Source organism: Scyliorhinus canicula, chromosome 11 (genome assembly GCF_902713615.1).
Source record: "Scyliorhinus canicula chromosome 11, sScyCan1.1, whole genome shotgun sequence".
Classification (NCBI taxonomy): Eukaryota; Metazoa; Chordata; class Chondrichthyes; order Carcharhiniformes; family Scyliorhinidae; genus Scyliorhinus; species Scyliorhinus canicula.
The window spans coordinates 1,353,937-1,366,579 of NC_052156.1; the positions used below are offsets into that span (position 1 = coordinate 1,353,937).

Genomic DNA, 12,643 nt, shown 5'->3' on the forward strand with positions numbered 1-12,643 from the left:
GTGGGACCCCAGTGAGAGTCAGTGTGTGGAACCGTACCCCAGTGAGAGTCAGTGTGTGTGGAACCCGTACCCCAGTGAGAGTCAGTGTGTGTGGAACCCGTACCCCAGTAAGAGTCAGTGTGTGGGGGACCCGTACCACAGCGAGAGTCAGTGTGTGTGGGACCCGTACCCCAGTGAGAGTCAATGTGTGTGGGACCCGTACCCCAGTGAGAGTCAGTGTGTGTGGGACCCATACCCCAGTGAGAATCAGTGTGTGGGGGACCCGTACCCCAGTGAGTCAGTGTGTGTGGAACTGTACTCCAGTGAGAGTCAGTGTGTGTGGGACCCATACCCCAGTGAGAGTCAATGTGTGTGGGACCCGTACCCCAGTGAGAGTCAGTGTGTGTGGTACCCGTACCCCTTTGAGAGTCAGTGTGTGTGGGACCCGTACCCCAGTGAGAGTCAGTGTGTGTGGGACCCGTACCCCAATGAGAGTCAATGTGTGTGGGACCCGTACCCCAGTGAGTGTCAGTGTGTGTGGGACCCGTACCCCAGTGAGAGTCAGTGTGTGCGGGAACCCGTACCCCAGTGAGTGTCAGTGTGTGTGGAACCCGTACCCCAGTGAGAGTCAGTGTGTGTGTGTGTGAACATGAGGGTCCTTCAATTTTACTGACTAAAGGCTCCCAAGGTCGTACCACCAGCAGCTTCAGACACTATGTGAGCAAAGTTAATCGTATTGATACATGACCGATATTCGGAGGACAGTTTTGTTTCAGCTGTTAGATCAGGCTTTTGGGGGGGGGGGGGGGGGGGGGGGGGGGCGACATAACAAATAGAAGCAAATGTTGAGTGCACAGCCAATCACGTTCCAGTCTCCAACACAACAGGCTTTGAAAAGCACTTACTAAAAGACCCATTGATGGTTGTTGGGAGTTTGGGGCTGAGAGTTTTAATGTCTGGAGGAATCCTGGGTGCTGCTGCAGATCAGAGAGAGACAGATGGAGATTACAGCAGAAAGCTTTGTGCATCACAGAGCGAGGGGGACAGGAAGCAGCCTGGGAGAGGATCCAGCAGCCCTGTTACACGGCAACTAGCAATTCAATCATCCGGGGTACTCGACCACTCTGCTCTCTGACCCTTGTCCAAACTCCGCCATCCTATATATTTCACTCTCTGGTTCTTTTGCGAATCATCGGTGTCCCTTTGGTTACCAATCCTCCTGCCACAAGTGGTGACCATTTGGCCCATCGATTCTATACTCACCCTCTGAAAGAGCACTGTACCTCGGCCCACTCCCCGACCCTATCCCCGTAATCCCACCTGACTCAAGGACAAGGGGCAATTTAGCATGGCCAATCCACCAAACATGCACATCTTTGGACTGTGGGAGGAAACCGGAGCACCCGGAGGAAACCCACGCAGACACAGGGAGGACGTGCAGACTCCGCACAGACCGTCCTGAAGTCGGAATTGAACCCGGGTCTCTGGCGCTGTGAGGCAGCAGTGCTAACTGCCGTGCCGCCCTTTTCTCCTTATTTATGGTGTTGAAACTATTTTATTTTGAACACCTCGATTAAACATCCCCATAACCTTTCCCAAGGAGAAAAATGCTTCTTCTGCCTCCTCAAACTGCAATCCTTGTGCACAGGTCCCAGTCTTGATAAATCTTTCCTGCTCCTCTCACACTCATCCCAAACTGTGGACACAATCCTGTAAACCAGGATCTGGAAGGGAGGGAAGAACTCGGGGAAATTGTTGGGTTTGTGGGTTGACAAATCCCCAGATCCACGGCTTGATCCTCAGGGAGTAAAGGAAACGGCTGATGAGATTATTGATGCGTTGGTTTCAATTTCCCCAAACTCTCTGGATTCAGGGAAGGTTCCGTTAAGATTGGAGAATAGCAAATGTAAATCCTTTATTTAGAAAGGGAGGGAGGGAGAAAGCAGTAAACTACAGACCAGTTGGCTTAATATCTGGCGTATGAAAAATGTTAGAAACCATTATTAAAGATATTATAACAGGGCACCTGAACCATTCAAGACAAACGGGCTGAGTCAACATGGATCAGGTTAGGGGCCTCAAAAGTTTACAATTTACATAAATGGCTTGGATGACGGTAGTGATGGGATGGCTGCGAAATTAGCTGATGACTCAGGTAGGTAAGCAGGTAGGATGTGAGGCACTAAGGAGGCTACAGAGGACATAGATAGGCAAAGATGTGGAAAATGGGGTGTGATGTGAGAAAGTATCCATGTTGGCAGCAAGAATAAATAAGTTCATTATCGAAATGGTGATGGGCTGCAGAGCTGAGGGATCTGGGTGTCCTGGAGCATGAATCACAAAGGCTGGTATACAGGTACAGCGAGTAATTAGGAAAGCAAATAGAATGTTGTTGTTTATCGTGAGGGGAATTGGTTACAGACGTAGAGAGGTTGTTTAGTGTGAACACACCTGGAGTATTAGGCACAGGATTGGTCGGTTTATTTAAGGATGTAAATGCATCGGAAGCAGTTTCGAGAACATAAGAACATAAGAACTAGGAGCAGGAGTAGGCCATCTGGCCCCTCGAGCCTGCTCCGCCATTCAATTAGATCATGGCTGATCTTTTGTGGACTCAGCTCCACTTTCCGGCCCGAACACCATAACCCTTAATCCCTTTATTCTTCAAAAAACTATCTATCTTTACCTTAAAAACATGTAATGAAGGAGCCTCAACTGCTTCACTGGGCAAGGAATTCCATAGATTCCAACATTCACCAGACTAACACCAGGAATGGCAGGATTGTCTTCGAGGAAAGATTAGACAGGCTGAGCTTGTATTTGCTGGAGTTTAGAAGAGTGAGAAGGGACTTGAAAAGTTCAGGGGTGAAAGGTTATCTGGGGTGAACGGAAAGTGAGGTTGAGGTTGCAATCAGATCAGCCATGATCTTATTGAATGGGCTAGCATCCAAGGGGCTGAGCGGCCTCCTCTTGATTCTTAATTGTTTTTGTTGTATGCACCCCACCTGAGGCCGGAATGTTTTACAAAAGTTAATCATAACCCCTATGGCACAGTGGGCTAAACAGCTGGCTTGTAATGCAGAACAAGGCCAGCAGCGCGGGTTCAATTCCCGTACCAGCCTCCCTGAACAGGCGCTGGAATGTGGCGACTAGGGGCTTTTCACAGTAACTCCATTCAAACCTACTTGTGACAATAAGTGAATATTATTATGCCCCTATGAATAAAACCCAAGATGCTGCATTGTGCTCTCGCTCTGTACCGGGCCCTTCAATGACATACACACACATCCAGGGCTCTCTGCTTCTGCACCCACTTTAGATTTGTGTCCATTATTTTCTTGTCACTGTTATTCCCATTAAAATGAATCACTTCATACTTGTCTGCATTAAACTTCATCTGCCACTTGTCTGCCCAGTCCACCAGCCTGTCCATGTCAACTTTATCACTTTCAATCCCAATTTATAACATTTCCCAGTTTTGTCATTTGTAGTTTTAGCAATTGAAAGAATCACAATCTTTCCAGTGCAGCAGGAGGCCACTTGGCCCATCAAGTCTGCACTGACTCTGAAAGATCATTCTAGCTTGTCCCACTCACCAGCCGTATCCCCGTACCCTCGCACAATCTCTTTTCAGCAGGAATCCAATTCCCTTTTCAATACCCCAATCAATACCCCAGCGAGCCCCCACCCGGCCCAGCGAGCCCCCACCCGGCCCAGCGAGCCCCCACCCGGCCCAGCGAGCCCCCACCCGGCCCAGCAAGCCCCCACCCGGCCCGGCGAGCCCCCACCCGGCCCAGCGAGCCCGGCCCAGCGAGCCCCCACCCGAGCGAGCCCCCACCCGCCCAGCGAGCCCCCACCCGCCCAGCGAGCCCGGCCCAGCGAGCCCCCACCCGAGCGAGCCCCCACCCGCCCAGCGAGCCCGGCCCAGCGAGCCCCCACCCGCCCAGCGAGCCCCCACCCGGCCCAGCGAGCCCCCACCCGCCCAGCGAGCCCCCACCCGCCCAGCGAGCCCGGCCCAGCGAGCCCGGCCCAGCGAGCCCCCACCCGGCCCAGCGAGCCCCCACCCGGCGAGCCCGCACCCGGCCCAGCGAGCCCCCACCCGGCCCAGCGAGCCCCCACCCGGCCCAGCGAGCCCGGCCCAGCGAGCCCCCACCCAGCCCAGCGAGCCCCCACCCGGCCCAGCGAGCCCGCACCCGGCCCAGCGAGCCCCCACCCGGCCCAGCGAGCCCCCACCCGGCCCAGCGAGCCCCCACCCGGCCCAGAGAGCCCCCACCCGCCCAGCGAGCCCCCACCCGGCCCAGCGAGCCCCCACCCGGCCCAGAGAGCCCCCACCCGGCCCAGCGAGCCCCCACCCGGCCCAGAGAGCCCCCACCCGGCCCAGCAAGTCCGAGCCCGGCCCAGCGAGCCCCCACCCGCCCAGCGAGCCCCCACCCGAGCGAGCCCCCACCCGCCCAGCGAGCCCGGCCCAGCGAGCCCCCACCCGCCCAGCGAGCCCGGCCCAGCGAGCCCCCACCCGAGCGAGCCCCCACCCGGCCCAGCGAGCCCGGCCCAGCGAGCCCGGCCCAGCGAACCCGGCCCAGCGAGCCCGGCCCAGCGAGCCCCCACCCGAGCGAGCCCCACCCGCCCAGCGAGCCCGGCCCAGCGAGCCCCCACCCGGCCCAGCGAGCCCCCACCCGGCCCAGCGAGCCCGGCCCAGCGAGCCCCCACCCGAGCGAGCCCCCCCCCGCCCAGCGAGCCCGGCCCAGCGAGCCCCCACCCGGCCCAGCGAGCCCCCACCCGGCCCAGCGAGCCCGGCCCAGCGAGCCCCCACCCGAGCGAGCCCCCACCCGGCCCAGCGAGCCCCCACCCGGCCCAGCGAGTGCGAGTCCCGGCCCAGCGAGCCCCCACCCGGCCCAGCGAGCCCGGCCCAGCGAGCCCCCCCCCGGCCCAGCGAGCCCGCACCCGGCCCAGCGAGCCCGGCCCAGCGAGCCCGGCCCAAGTAGCCCGCACCCGGCCCAGCGAGCCCGGCCCAGCGAGCCCGCGCCCGGCCCAGCGAGCCCACGCCCGGCCCAGTGAGTCTGCACCCCGCCCAGCGAGTCCGCACCCCGCCCCCGGAAAGAGCACCCTACCCAAGCCCACATCTCCTCTCCATCTCCACACCTCCACCCTATTCCCGTAACCCCAACTAACCTTTTTTGGACCCTAAGGGTAATTTATCATGGCCAGTCCACCCAACCTGCACATCTTTGGACTGTGGGAGGAAACCGGAGCACCCGGAGGAAACCCACTCAGACACGGGGAGGATGTGCAGACTCCGCACAGACAGTGACCCAAGCCGGGAATCGAACCTGGGACACTGGAGACGTGAAACAACAGTGCTAACCACTGTGCTACCGTGCTGCCCACTGACCTTCCTTAACTTTGGAATCAACCCTGTGAATCCCCTCTGTTCTCTCCCCATTGTCTTCACCTCCTTCCTCAGGTAGTGCTCCCAGAATGAGGTCTAACTTTTGTCTTACACGTGTTCAACACAACCAAATGATCAGACCCCCCCCCGCCCCGGACACCTCGGTCACTAAACCCCCCCCCCCCCCCCCCCCCCGTCCTAGACAGCTCAGTCACTAAACCCCCCCCCCCCCACGCCAGACAGCTCGGTTATTAAACCCCCCCCCCCCGACAGCTCAGTCACTAACCCCCCCCCCCCCCCCCCCCCGGGACAGCTCAGTCACTAACCCCCCCCCCCCCGTCCCAGACAGCTCGGTCATTAAACCTTCAGATCTCCCGACAACAGTGTTGGAGATGCCAAGAAACAGTTTGGATTCTTCAGATTTCTTGTCACATAAACTCCCAAGTCAGTGGCAATTCTGACACTTCAGAGTTTCCCAAGTTTGATTATAGCCCCAAAAATACAATAAAAAAAAACTGTTATATTTGTGGAACCCGCTGTAAATAAATCGACAGGAGGACAATCAGACTTTCACCTGTCAAAAGCAGCCCAGAGTGACTGATTGACATGGAGCTACTTCACTGACACATCACAGAATGGAATAAGGGGCTTTTACCGGGTGGGGGCAGGGCCCGGGGAGTTGGGTGGGGGAGGTTGTTACAACCAAACTTTGTAAAAACAAATAAATCACATGAAATTTTCCGTGGGAATTATGAGCAGGAACTTTGGATGAGGAGATGGTTGCCTGTTGCAAAGTCGGACAGACAATCCCAGGCACTGGAACAGGATCCAGTTCAGATACAAACCGGGAGTGCAGAGTGAGTGCAGGTAGCTGAGAAATTCCCTCCAGGCCCTGGAGCAGCTGCGCATGCACAGGGTGATCCAAGGAGGCAGTTCCTCAGCAGAGATTAACCCCCAACAGTCAGCGATTGGCCCTAGCAGTGTTACTCAGAGGAAATTACCTTCCTGTGTGATACAGATGGAGCCACTTCCCATTCCCACTCTCAGAGCATCCACACCAGCATCAATCAGATTCTTCGCCTGTGCTGCAGTGACAACTGAGGAGACACAGAGGGGGAGGGGGGATGCAAGGTGGGGTGGGGGGGGGGGGGGGGAGAGGATGGGGGGGTAGGGAGGAAGGGAGGGGGGATGCAAGGTGGGGTGGGGGGTGGAGAGGAAGGTGGGGTGGGGTGGAGGGGAAGGGGGGGTGGAGAGGAAGGGGGGGGTGGAGAGGAAGGGGGGGGTTTGGGGGAAATGAGAGACAGTGAGAAAAAAAATGGTCACTTTTACCTTAAGACAAAAGATCGATCATTTGCCTTCAACAGGGCGACAGTGATACAGATGGAGCACTTCCCATTCCCACTCTGGGTAGCAGTGATGGGAACATTGTTTTTGTGCAGACTGACAATGTTCTCTTCATGACGGAGCCGATATGGGGCGGTGTAATCCTGTGGCTCTGAAGGGGTCACTCTTGGCAGAGTCTGTGCTTTGTGGGATTATATCCCTCTCATGGCCGACAGCGCCAGGGAGAGAGATCATCATTCAGATCCTGTCGGTAGCCCTAGTCGCCATGGAGACTTGGGCATTCTAAATTTAATTAAATAAATAAATAAAACAACGGTGACTGATTATTTGTTGGCAGGAGCTCACTGTGTATGGAATTGCTGCTGTTGACTACATTTCAAATGTATTTCACCTTTTGTAAAGCGGTTTTGATTATGCTGTAATGAAACACACTTTAGAAATGCCGCTTTGTCATCTTTCTGAAGCTTTTTTTCTCACTGTTCACAGATGTGGGCGTTGCTGGTTAGGCCAGCATGTGTTGCCCATCCCTACTTGCCCTTCAGAAGGTGTAGGTACACCCACAGTGCTGTTAGGGATAGAGTTCCAGGATGTTGCCCCAGCGACAGTGAAGGAACGGCCGATATATTTCCCAGTCTGGATGGTGAGTGACTTGAAGGGAAACCTCCAGGTGGTGGGGATCCCAGGTACCTGCTGCTCTTGACCTTCTAGATGGTGGTGGTGGTGGGTTTTAGATAGTTTCTGACTCTCCAGTCACTGGGAGCAGGTGCAGCAGTTAACCAGAGGGTCAGATATTTAACGTCACTGATCAGAGAAGGAGATCGGGGGAACTATTTCTTAGCATGACAGGTTGTTGTGATCCGGAATGTTCTGATCTGGAAGGCGCTGCCTGAAAGGACGGCAGAAGCAGAATTGGAGGAATCTGAAGAGGGGTGAAAATTCCAGGCCTACAGGGAAAGGGCCGGAGAAATGGGAATAATTACTCTTTCAAAGAGCGAGCAGAGGCAGACGGCTGAATGGCCTCTTCCTCCACTGCAAGATTCTTTAATACCTGAATAGGCATAAAAACCCCAGCAATTGAAGGTCAGCGAGAGGTTCTAGACCGCGCTGAGCTCCTGATTTCCATCACAGGAACAGACGGAGCAGCCCAATCATTCAGATAAATTACCATTTCCACCAATGACCTGCAGGTCCGGGTACTTGTCCTTGATGTGTTTAATCATCTCAATCTGAAAGATGGAATTTCCCTGGGAGGAATCCTGTAGAGAGAATGAGACAGCAGTGAGAGCGGGATGGGTATACAGCGGGGAGGGGGCGGGGGCCCAGGGGAGGAGACGGGGGTCCAGGGGAGGGGGCGGGAGCCCAGGGGCGGACGGTGGTGGTGAGGGAGGGGGAAGAGAGGAATCGGGGCAGATGGGGGGCTCGGTGGCAGGGATGGGGGGGGGGGGGGGGGGGGGGGGGAGAGAGATGGTGGAGTGCAGATAAACTGACCAGAACCACAGCGTCCACACCAGCCTGCACCAGGAGGTCCAATCGATACCGATCATCGGAATGGGTGCCCACTGCAGCTCCGCACAGTAACTGCTTCTTGGAGTCCTTTGATGCAAGTGGATAATCACGATTCTTCTTCAGGTCTGTCCGAGCGATAATGGCCACCAGCTGGTCATTATCATTGACAATGGGCAGCTTCCCTGAATCAAAGACAAAGGCGTCAGACTGATCGCTCCGAGTACAGGGAATATTTCACAGCAGCTCCCAGCTCAGCCTCGCTCTCATTGTACAAAGGGACAGTCAGCAGAGCATTAAAGAGCCTACTCATTAGTGTATCACTGTTACAGAGCTGAGGGCCACTCAGCCCCTCTGTACACATGCTAGTCCATATCCAATCACAGCACCAACTCAGCCTCAGAATAATTCCCAATCGCAAGCCAGCACAGTGGTTAGCACTGCTGCCTCGCGGCACCGAGGTCCCAGGTTCGATCCCGGCTCTGGGTCACTGTCCGTGTGGCATTTGCACATTCTCCCCGTGACTGCGTGGGTTTCCTCCCACAGTCCAAGGCGTGCAGGTTAGGTGGATTGGACATGCTAATTTGCCCTTAGTGGCCAAAGGGCTGATTTGGCACACTGGGCTAAATCGCTGGCTTTCAAAGCAGGCCAGCAGCACGGTTCAATTCCAGTACCAGCCTCCCTGAAACAGGCGCCGGAATGTGGCAACTAGGGGCTTTTCACAGTAACTTCATTTGAAGCTTACTCCTGACAATAAGCGATTTTCATTTTCAAACGGTGGGGTTACTGGGATAGGGTGTGGGCTTGGGTAGGGTGCTCTTTCCAAGGGCCGGTGCAGACACGAAGATCCGAATGGCCTCCTTCTGCACTGTAAATTGTACGAAATGTGATCACACACGACCCCCCCCACCCCCACTCCACACAACACCCCCCCCCCCCCACATTGAGTTCATTCTCACACTCGGGCCAGTTACCTTTCTTACTTCGCTGCAATATCTCGTTTGCTTCTTTCAAAGTGACAGCAGCCGGAGCCACCACCAGATCTTCTCTCTTCGTCATCACCTGGTGTAGAGATGGGGAAACAGTCAGACCAGCCCCAGGAGCAGCCCCCCCCCCCCAGCCCCCCAGGAGCAGCCCCCCCCCCCCCCAGCCCCCCAGGGGCAGCACCATACAGCATCACCGAGGGCTGAGATGGGTGGATCCCCACCCTCCCCGAGGGGCGAGAGGGAGGAGGGGCCCCCTACCCGAGGGGCGAGAGGGAGGAGGGGCCCTCTCTGAGGGGGCGAGCCGGGGAGGGGCCCCCTACCCGAGGGGCGAGCTGGAGGAGGGGCCTCTCCGAGGGGCGAGAGGGAGGAGGGGCCCCTCCAAGGGGCGAGAGGGAGGAGGGGCCCCTCTGAGGGCGAGCAGGGGTGATGCTGGAATCAGTGACATTCCCAGTGTTAATCTCACTCCACAATCAGTGGGAATTTATCGCACTGACAGACTTGCATCCAGTGCACAGGGGTTAGGGGTAAGGGAACTGAACAGAGACATTTGGCCGATGGAATACAATGTGGAGAAATGTGAGGGTGTCCACTTGGTCGGACAAACAGAAATACAGAGTATTTCTGAAATGATGAGAATTATTACGTTTCAAAGGGAATTGGATGTCACTAAAGTATTCACTCAGGAAAAAGATAATATTGTGGAGGAGAATGCTGAGACCAGGCTATTAGAATAGATGGCATTGAGGTGCGTAGGGAAGAAGTGTTGGCAATTCTGGACAAGGTGAAAATAGATACGTCCCCGGGGCCTGATGGGATTTATCCTAGGATTCTCTGGGAAGCCAGGGAAGAGATTGCTGAGCCTTTGGCTTTGATTTTTAGGTCATCATTGGCTACAGGAATAGTGCCAGAGGACTGGAGGATAGCAAATGTGGTCCCTTTGTTCAAGAAGGGGAGTAGAGATAACCCCGGTAACTATAGGCTGGTGAGCCTAACATCTGTGGTGGGTAAAGTCTTGGAGAGGATTATAAAAGATACGATTTATAATCATCTAGATAGGAATAATATGATTAGGGATAGTCAGCATGGTTTTGTGAAGGGTAGGTCATGCCTCACAAACCTTATCGAGTTCTTTGAGAAGGTGACGGAACAGGTGGACGAGGGTAAAGCAGTTGATGTGGTGTATATGGATTTCAGTAAAGCGTTTGATAAGGTTCCCCACGGTCGGCTATTGCAGAAAATACGGAGGCTGGGGATTGAGGGTGATTTAGAGATGTGGATCAGAAATTGGCTAGTTGAAAGAAGACAGAGAGTGGTGGTCGATGGGAAATGTTCAGAATGGAGTTCAGTTACGAGTGGCGTACCACAAGGATCTGTTCTGGGGCCGTTGCTGTTTGTCATTTTTATAAATGACCTAGAGGAGGGCGCAGAAGGATGGGTAAGTAAATTTGCAGATGACACTAAAGTCGGTGGAGTTGTAGACAGTGCGGAAGGATGTTGCAGGTTACAGAGGGACATAGATAAGCTGCAGAGCTGGGCTGAGAGGTGGCAAATGGAGTTTAATGTGGAGAAGTGTGAGGTGATTCACTTTGGAAAGAATAACAGGAATAAGGAATATTTGGCTAATGGTAAAATTCTTGGTAGTGTGGATGAGCAGAGGGATCTCGATGTCCATGTACATAGATCCCTGAAAGTTGCCACCCAGGTTGATAGGGTTGTGAAGAAGGCCTATGGTGTGATGGCCTTTATTGGTAGAGGGATCGAGTTCCGGAGCCATGAGGTCATGTTGCAGTTGTACAAAACTCTAGTACGGCCGCATTTGGAGTATTGCGTACAGTTCTGGTCGCCTCATTATAGGAAGGACGTGGAAGCTTTGGAACGGGTGCAGAGGAGATTTACCAGGATGTTGCCTGGTATGGAGGGAAAATCCTATGAGGAAAGGCTGATGGACTTGAGGTTGTTTTCATTAGAGAGAAGAAGGTTAAGAGGTGACCTAATAGAGGCATACAAAATGATCAGAGGGTTAGATAGGGTGGACAGCGAGAGCCTTCTCCCGCGGATGGAGGTGGCTAGCACGAGGGGACATAGCCTTAAATTGAGGGGTAATAGATATAGGACAGAGGTCAGAGGTGGGTTTTTTACGCAAAGAGTGGTGAGGCCGTGGAATGCCCTACCTGCAACAGTAGTGAACTCGCCAACATTGAGGGCATTTAAAAGTTTATTGGATAAGCATATGGATGATAAGGGCATAGTGTAGGTTAGATGGCCTTTAGATTTTTTCCATGTCGGTGCAACATCGAGGGCCGAAGGGCCTGTACTGCGCTGTATCGTTCTATGTTCTATAAAGCTGACAGGCAGATACAGCAAATAATCGCCAGTCACTAAAGCTGACAGGCAGATACAGCAATTAATCGCCAGTCACTAAAGCCGACAGGCAGGTACAGCAATTAATCGCCAGTCACTAAAGCTGACAGGCAGATACAGCAATTAATTGCCAGTCACTAAAGCTGACAGGCAGATACAGCAATTAATCACCAGTCACTAAAGCTGACAGGCAGATACAGCAATTAATCGCCAGTCACTAAAGCTGACAGGCAGATACAGCAATTAAGGCAAATGGTATTTTTGGCCTTTATTACAAGAGGGTTTGCGTGTCGGAGTAAAGATGTCTCAGAGTAATTATATAAAATCTTGGTGAGACCAAACCTGGAGGATTGTTTACCGACTCGGTCACCTTACTGAAGGATAAACTTGCCACAGAGAGAACACAACCAATGTTAATCAAACTCATTGCTGGGGTGGAGGGATTGCCCTAATGAGGGAAGATCAAATAGACGGGGCCTTTATTCTGTAGTTTAGAAGATTGAGAGATGGTCTCATTCAAAGGTACAAATTCTTACCGGGCTCGATGGGAAGTTGCAGAAGGATGTCCCCCCTGGCTGGGGGGAAAGGGGGGGAGGGGGGTGGGGGGGGGGGGGGGGGGGGCAGGGTCTAGAACCATGGGACACAGTCTCAGAATCAGGGCTCATGTAGGACTGAGATGAGGAGGGATTTATTCACTCAGAGGGTCACTGGAATTCTCTGCCTCAGAGGGATGTGGTGACTCAGTCACTCAGTAAGTTCCACACTGAGATCGACAGATTTCTACACATTAAAAACATGGAGGGAAACGGGGATCGTGCAGGGAAATGGTATCCAAGTAGAAAATCAGGCAGGATGTCATTGACTAGCAGAGCGGGTTTGAGGGGCTGAATGGCTGATTCCTTAATGAGCTGTCACAGTGAGCACACCGTCTCTGCACAGGAAGCCATAATTCCTGCAAACACCAACCATTCCGATACACAAACCGTGTGAGCCGATTATACCAAATACCCGGAGCAAAGCCGCTTATAACAGCCAGCGTGAAGCTGGCAGCTCAGATTGAAGTATACAGAGCACCACTGCACCT

The 12,643-nt window shown here is 54.2% G+C and overlaps 1 protein-coding gene across 5 annotated transcripts in view; it reads right to left on the reverse strand.

Annotated features, from left to right (window-relative positions):
- The window catches only part of impdh2 (IMP (inosine 5'-monophosphate) dehydrogenase 2), a 43,034-nt gene that overhangs the window by 11,156 nt on the left and 19,235 nt on the right, over window positions 1-12,643 (reverse strand). For 2 of the 5 annotated variants that reach the window (XM_038812085.1, XM_038812083.1), the window contains exons 6-10: window positions 9,187-9,274; window positions 8,198-8,397; window positions 7,875-7,965; window positions 6,367-6,462; window positions 885-956 (exon numbers count right to left, since the gene is read on the reverse strand). In XM_038812085.1, the coding sequence (XP_038668013.1) occupies window positions 885-956; window positions 6,367-6,462; window positions 7,875-7,965; window positions 8,198-8,397; window positions 9,187-9,274 (547 nt within the window). The remainder of the gene's footprint in view (window positions 1-884; window positions 957-6,366; window positions 6,463-7,874; window positions 7,966-8,197; window positions 8,398-9,186; window positions 9,275-12,643) is intronic. The other 3 variants (XM_038812084.1, XM_038812088.1, XM_038812087.1) reach the window with 3 other exon arrangements.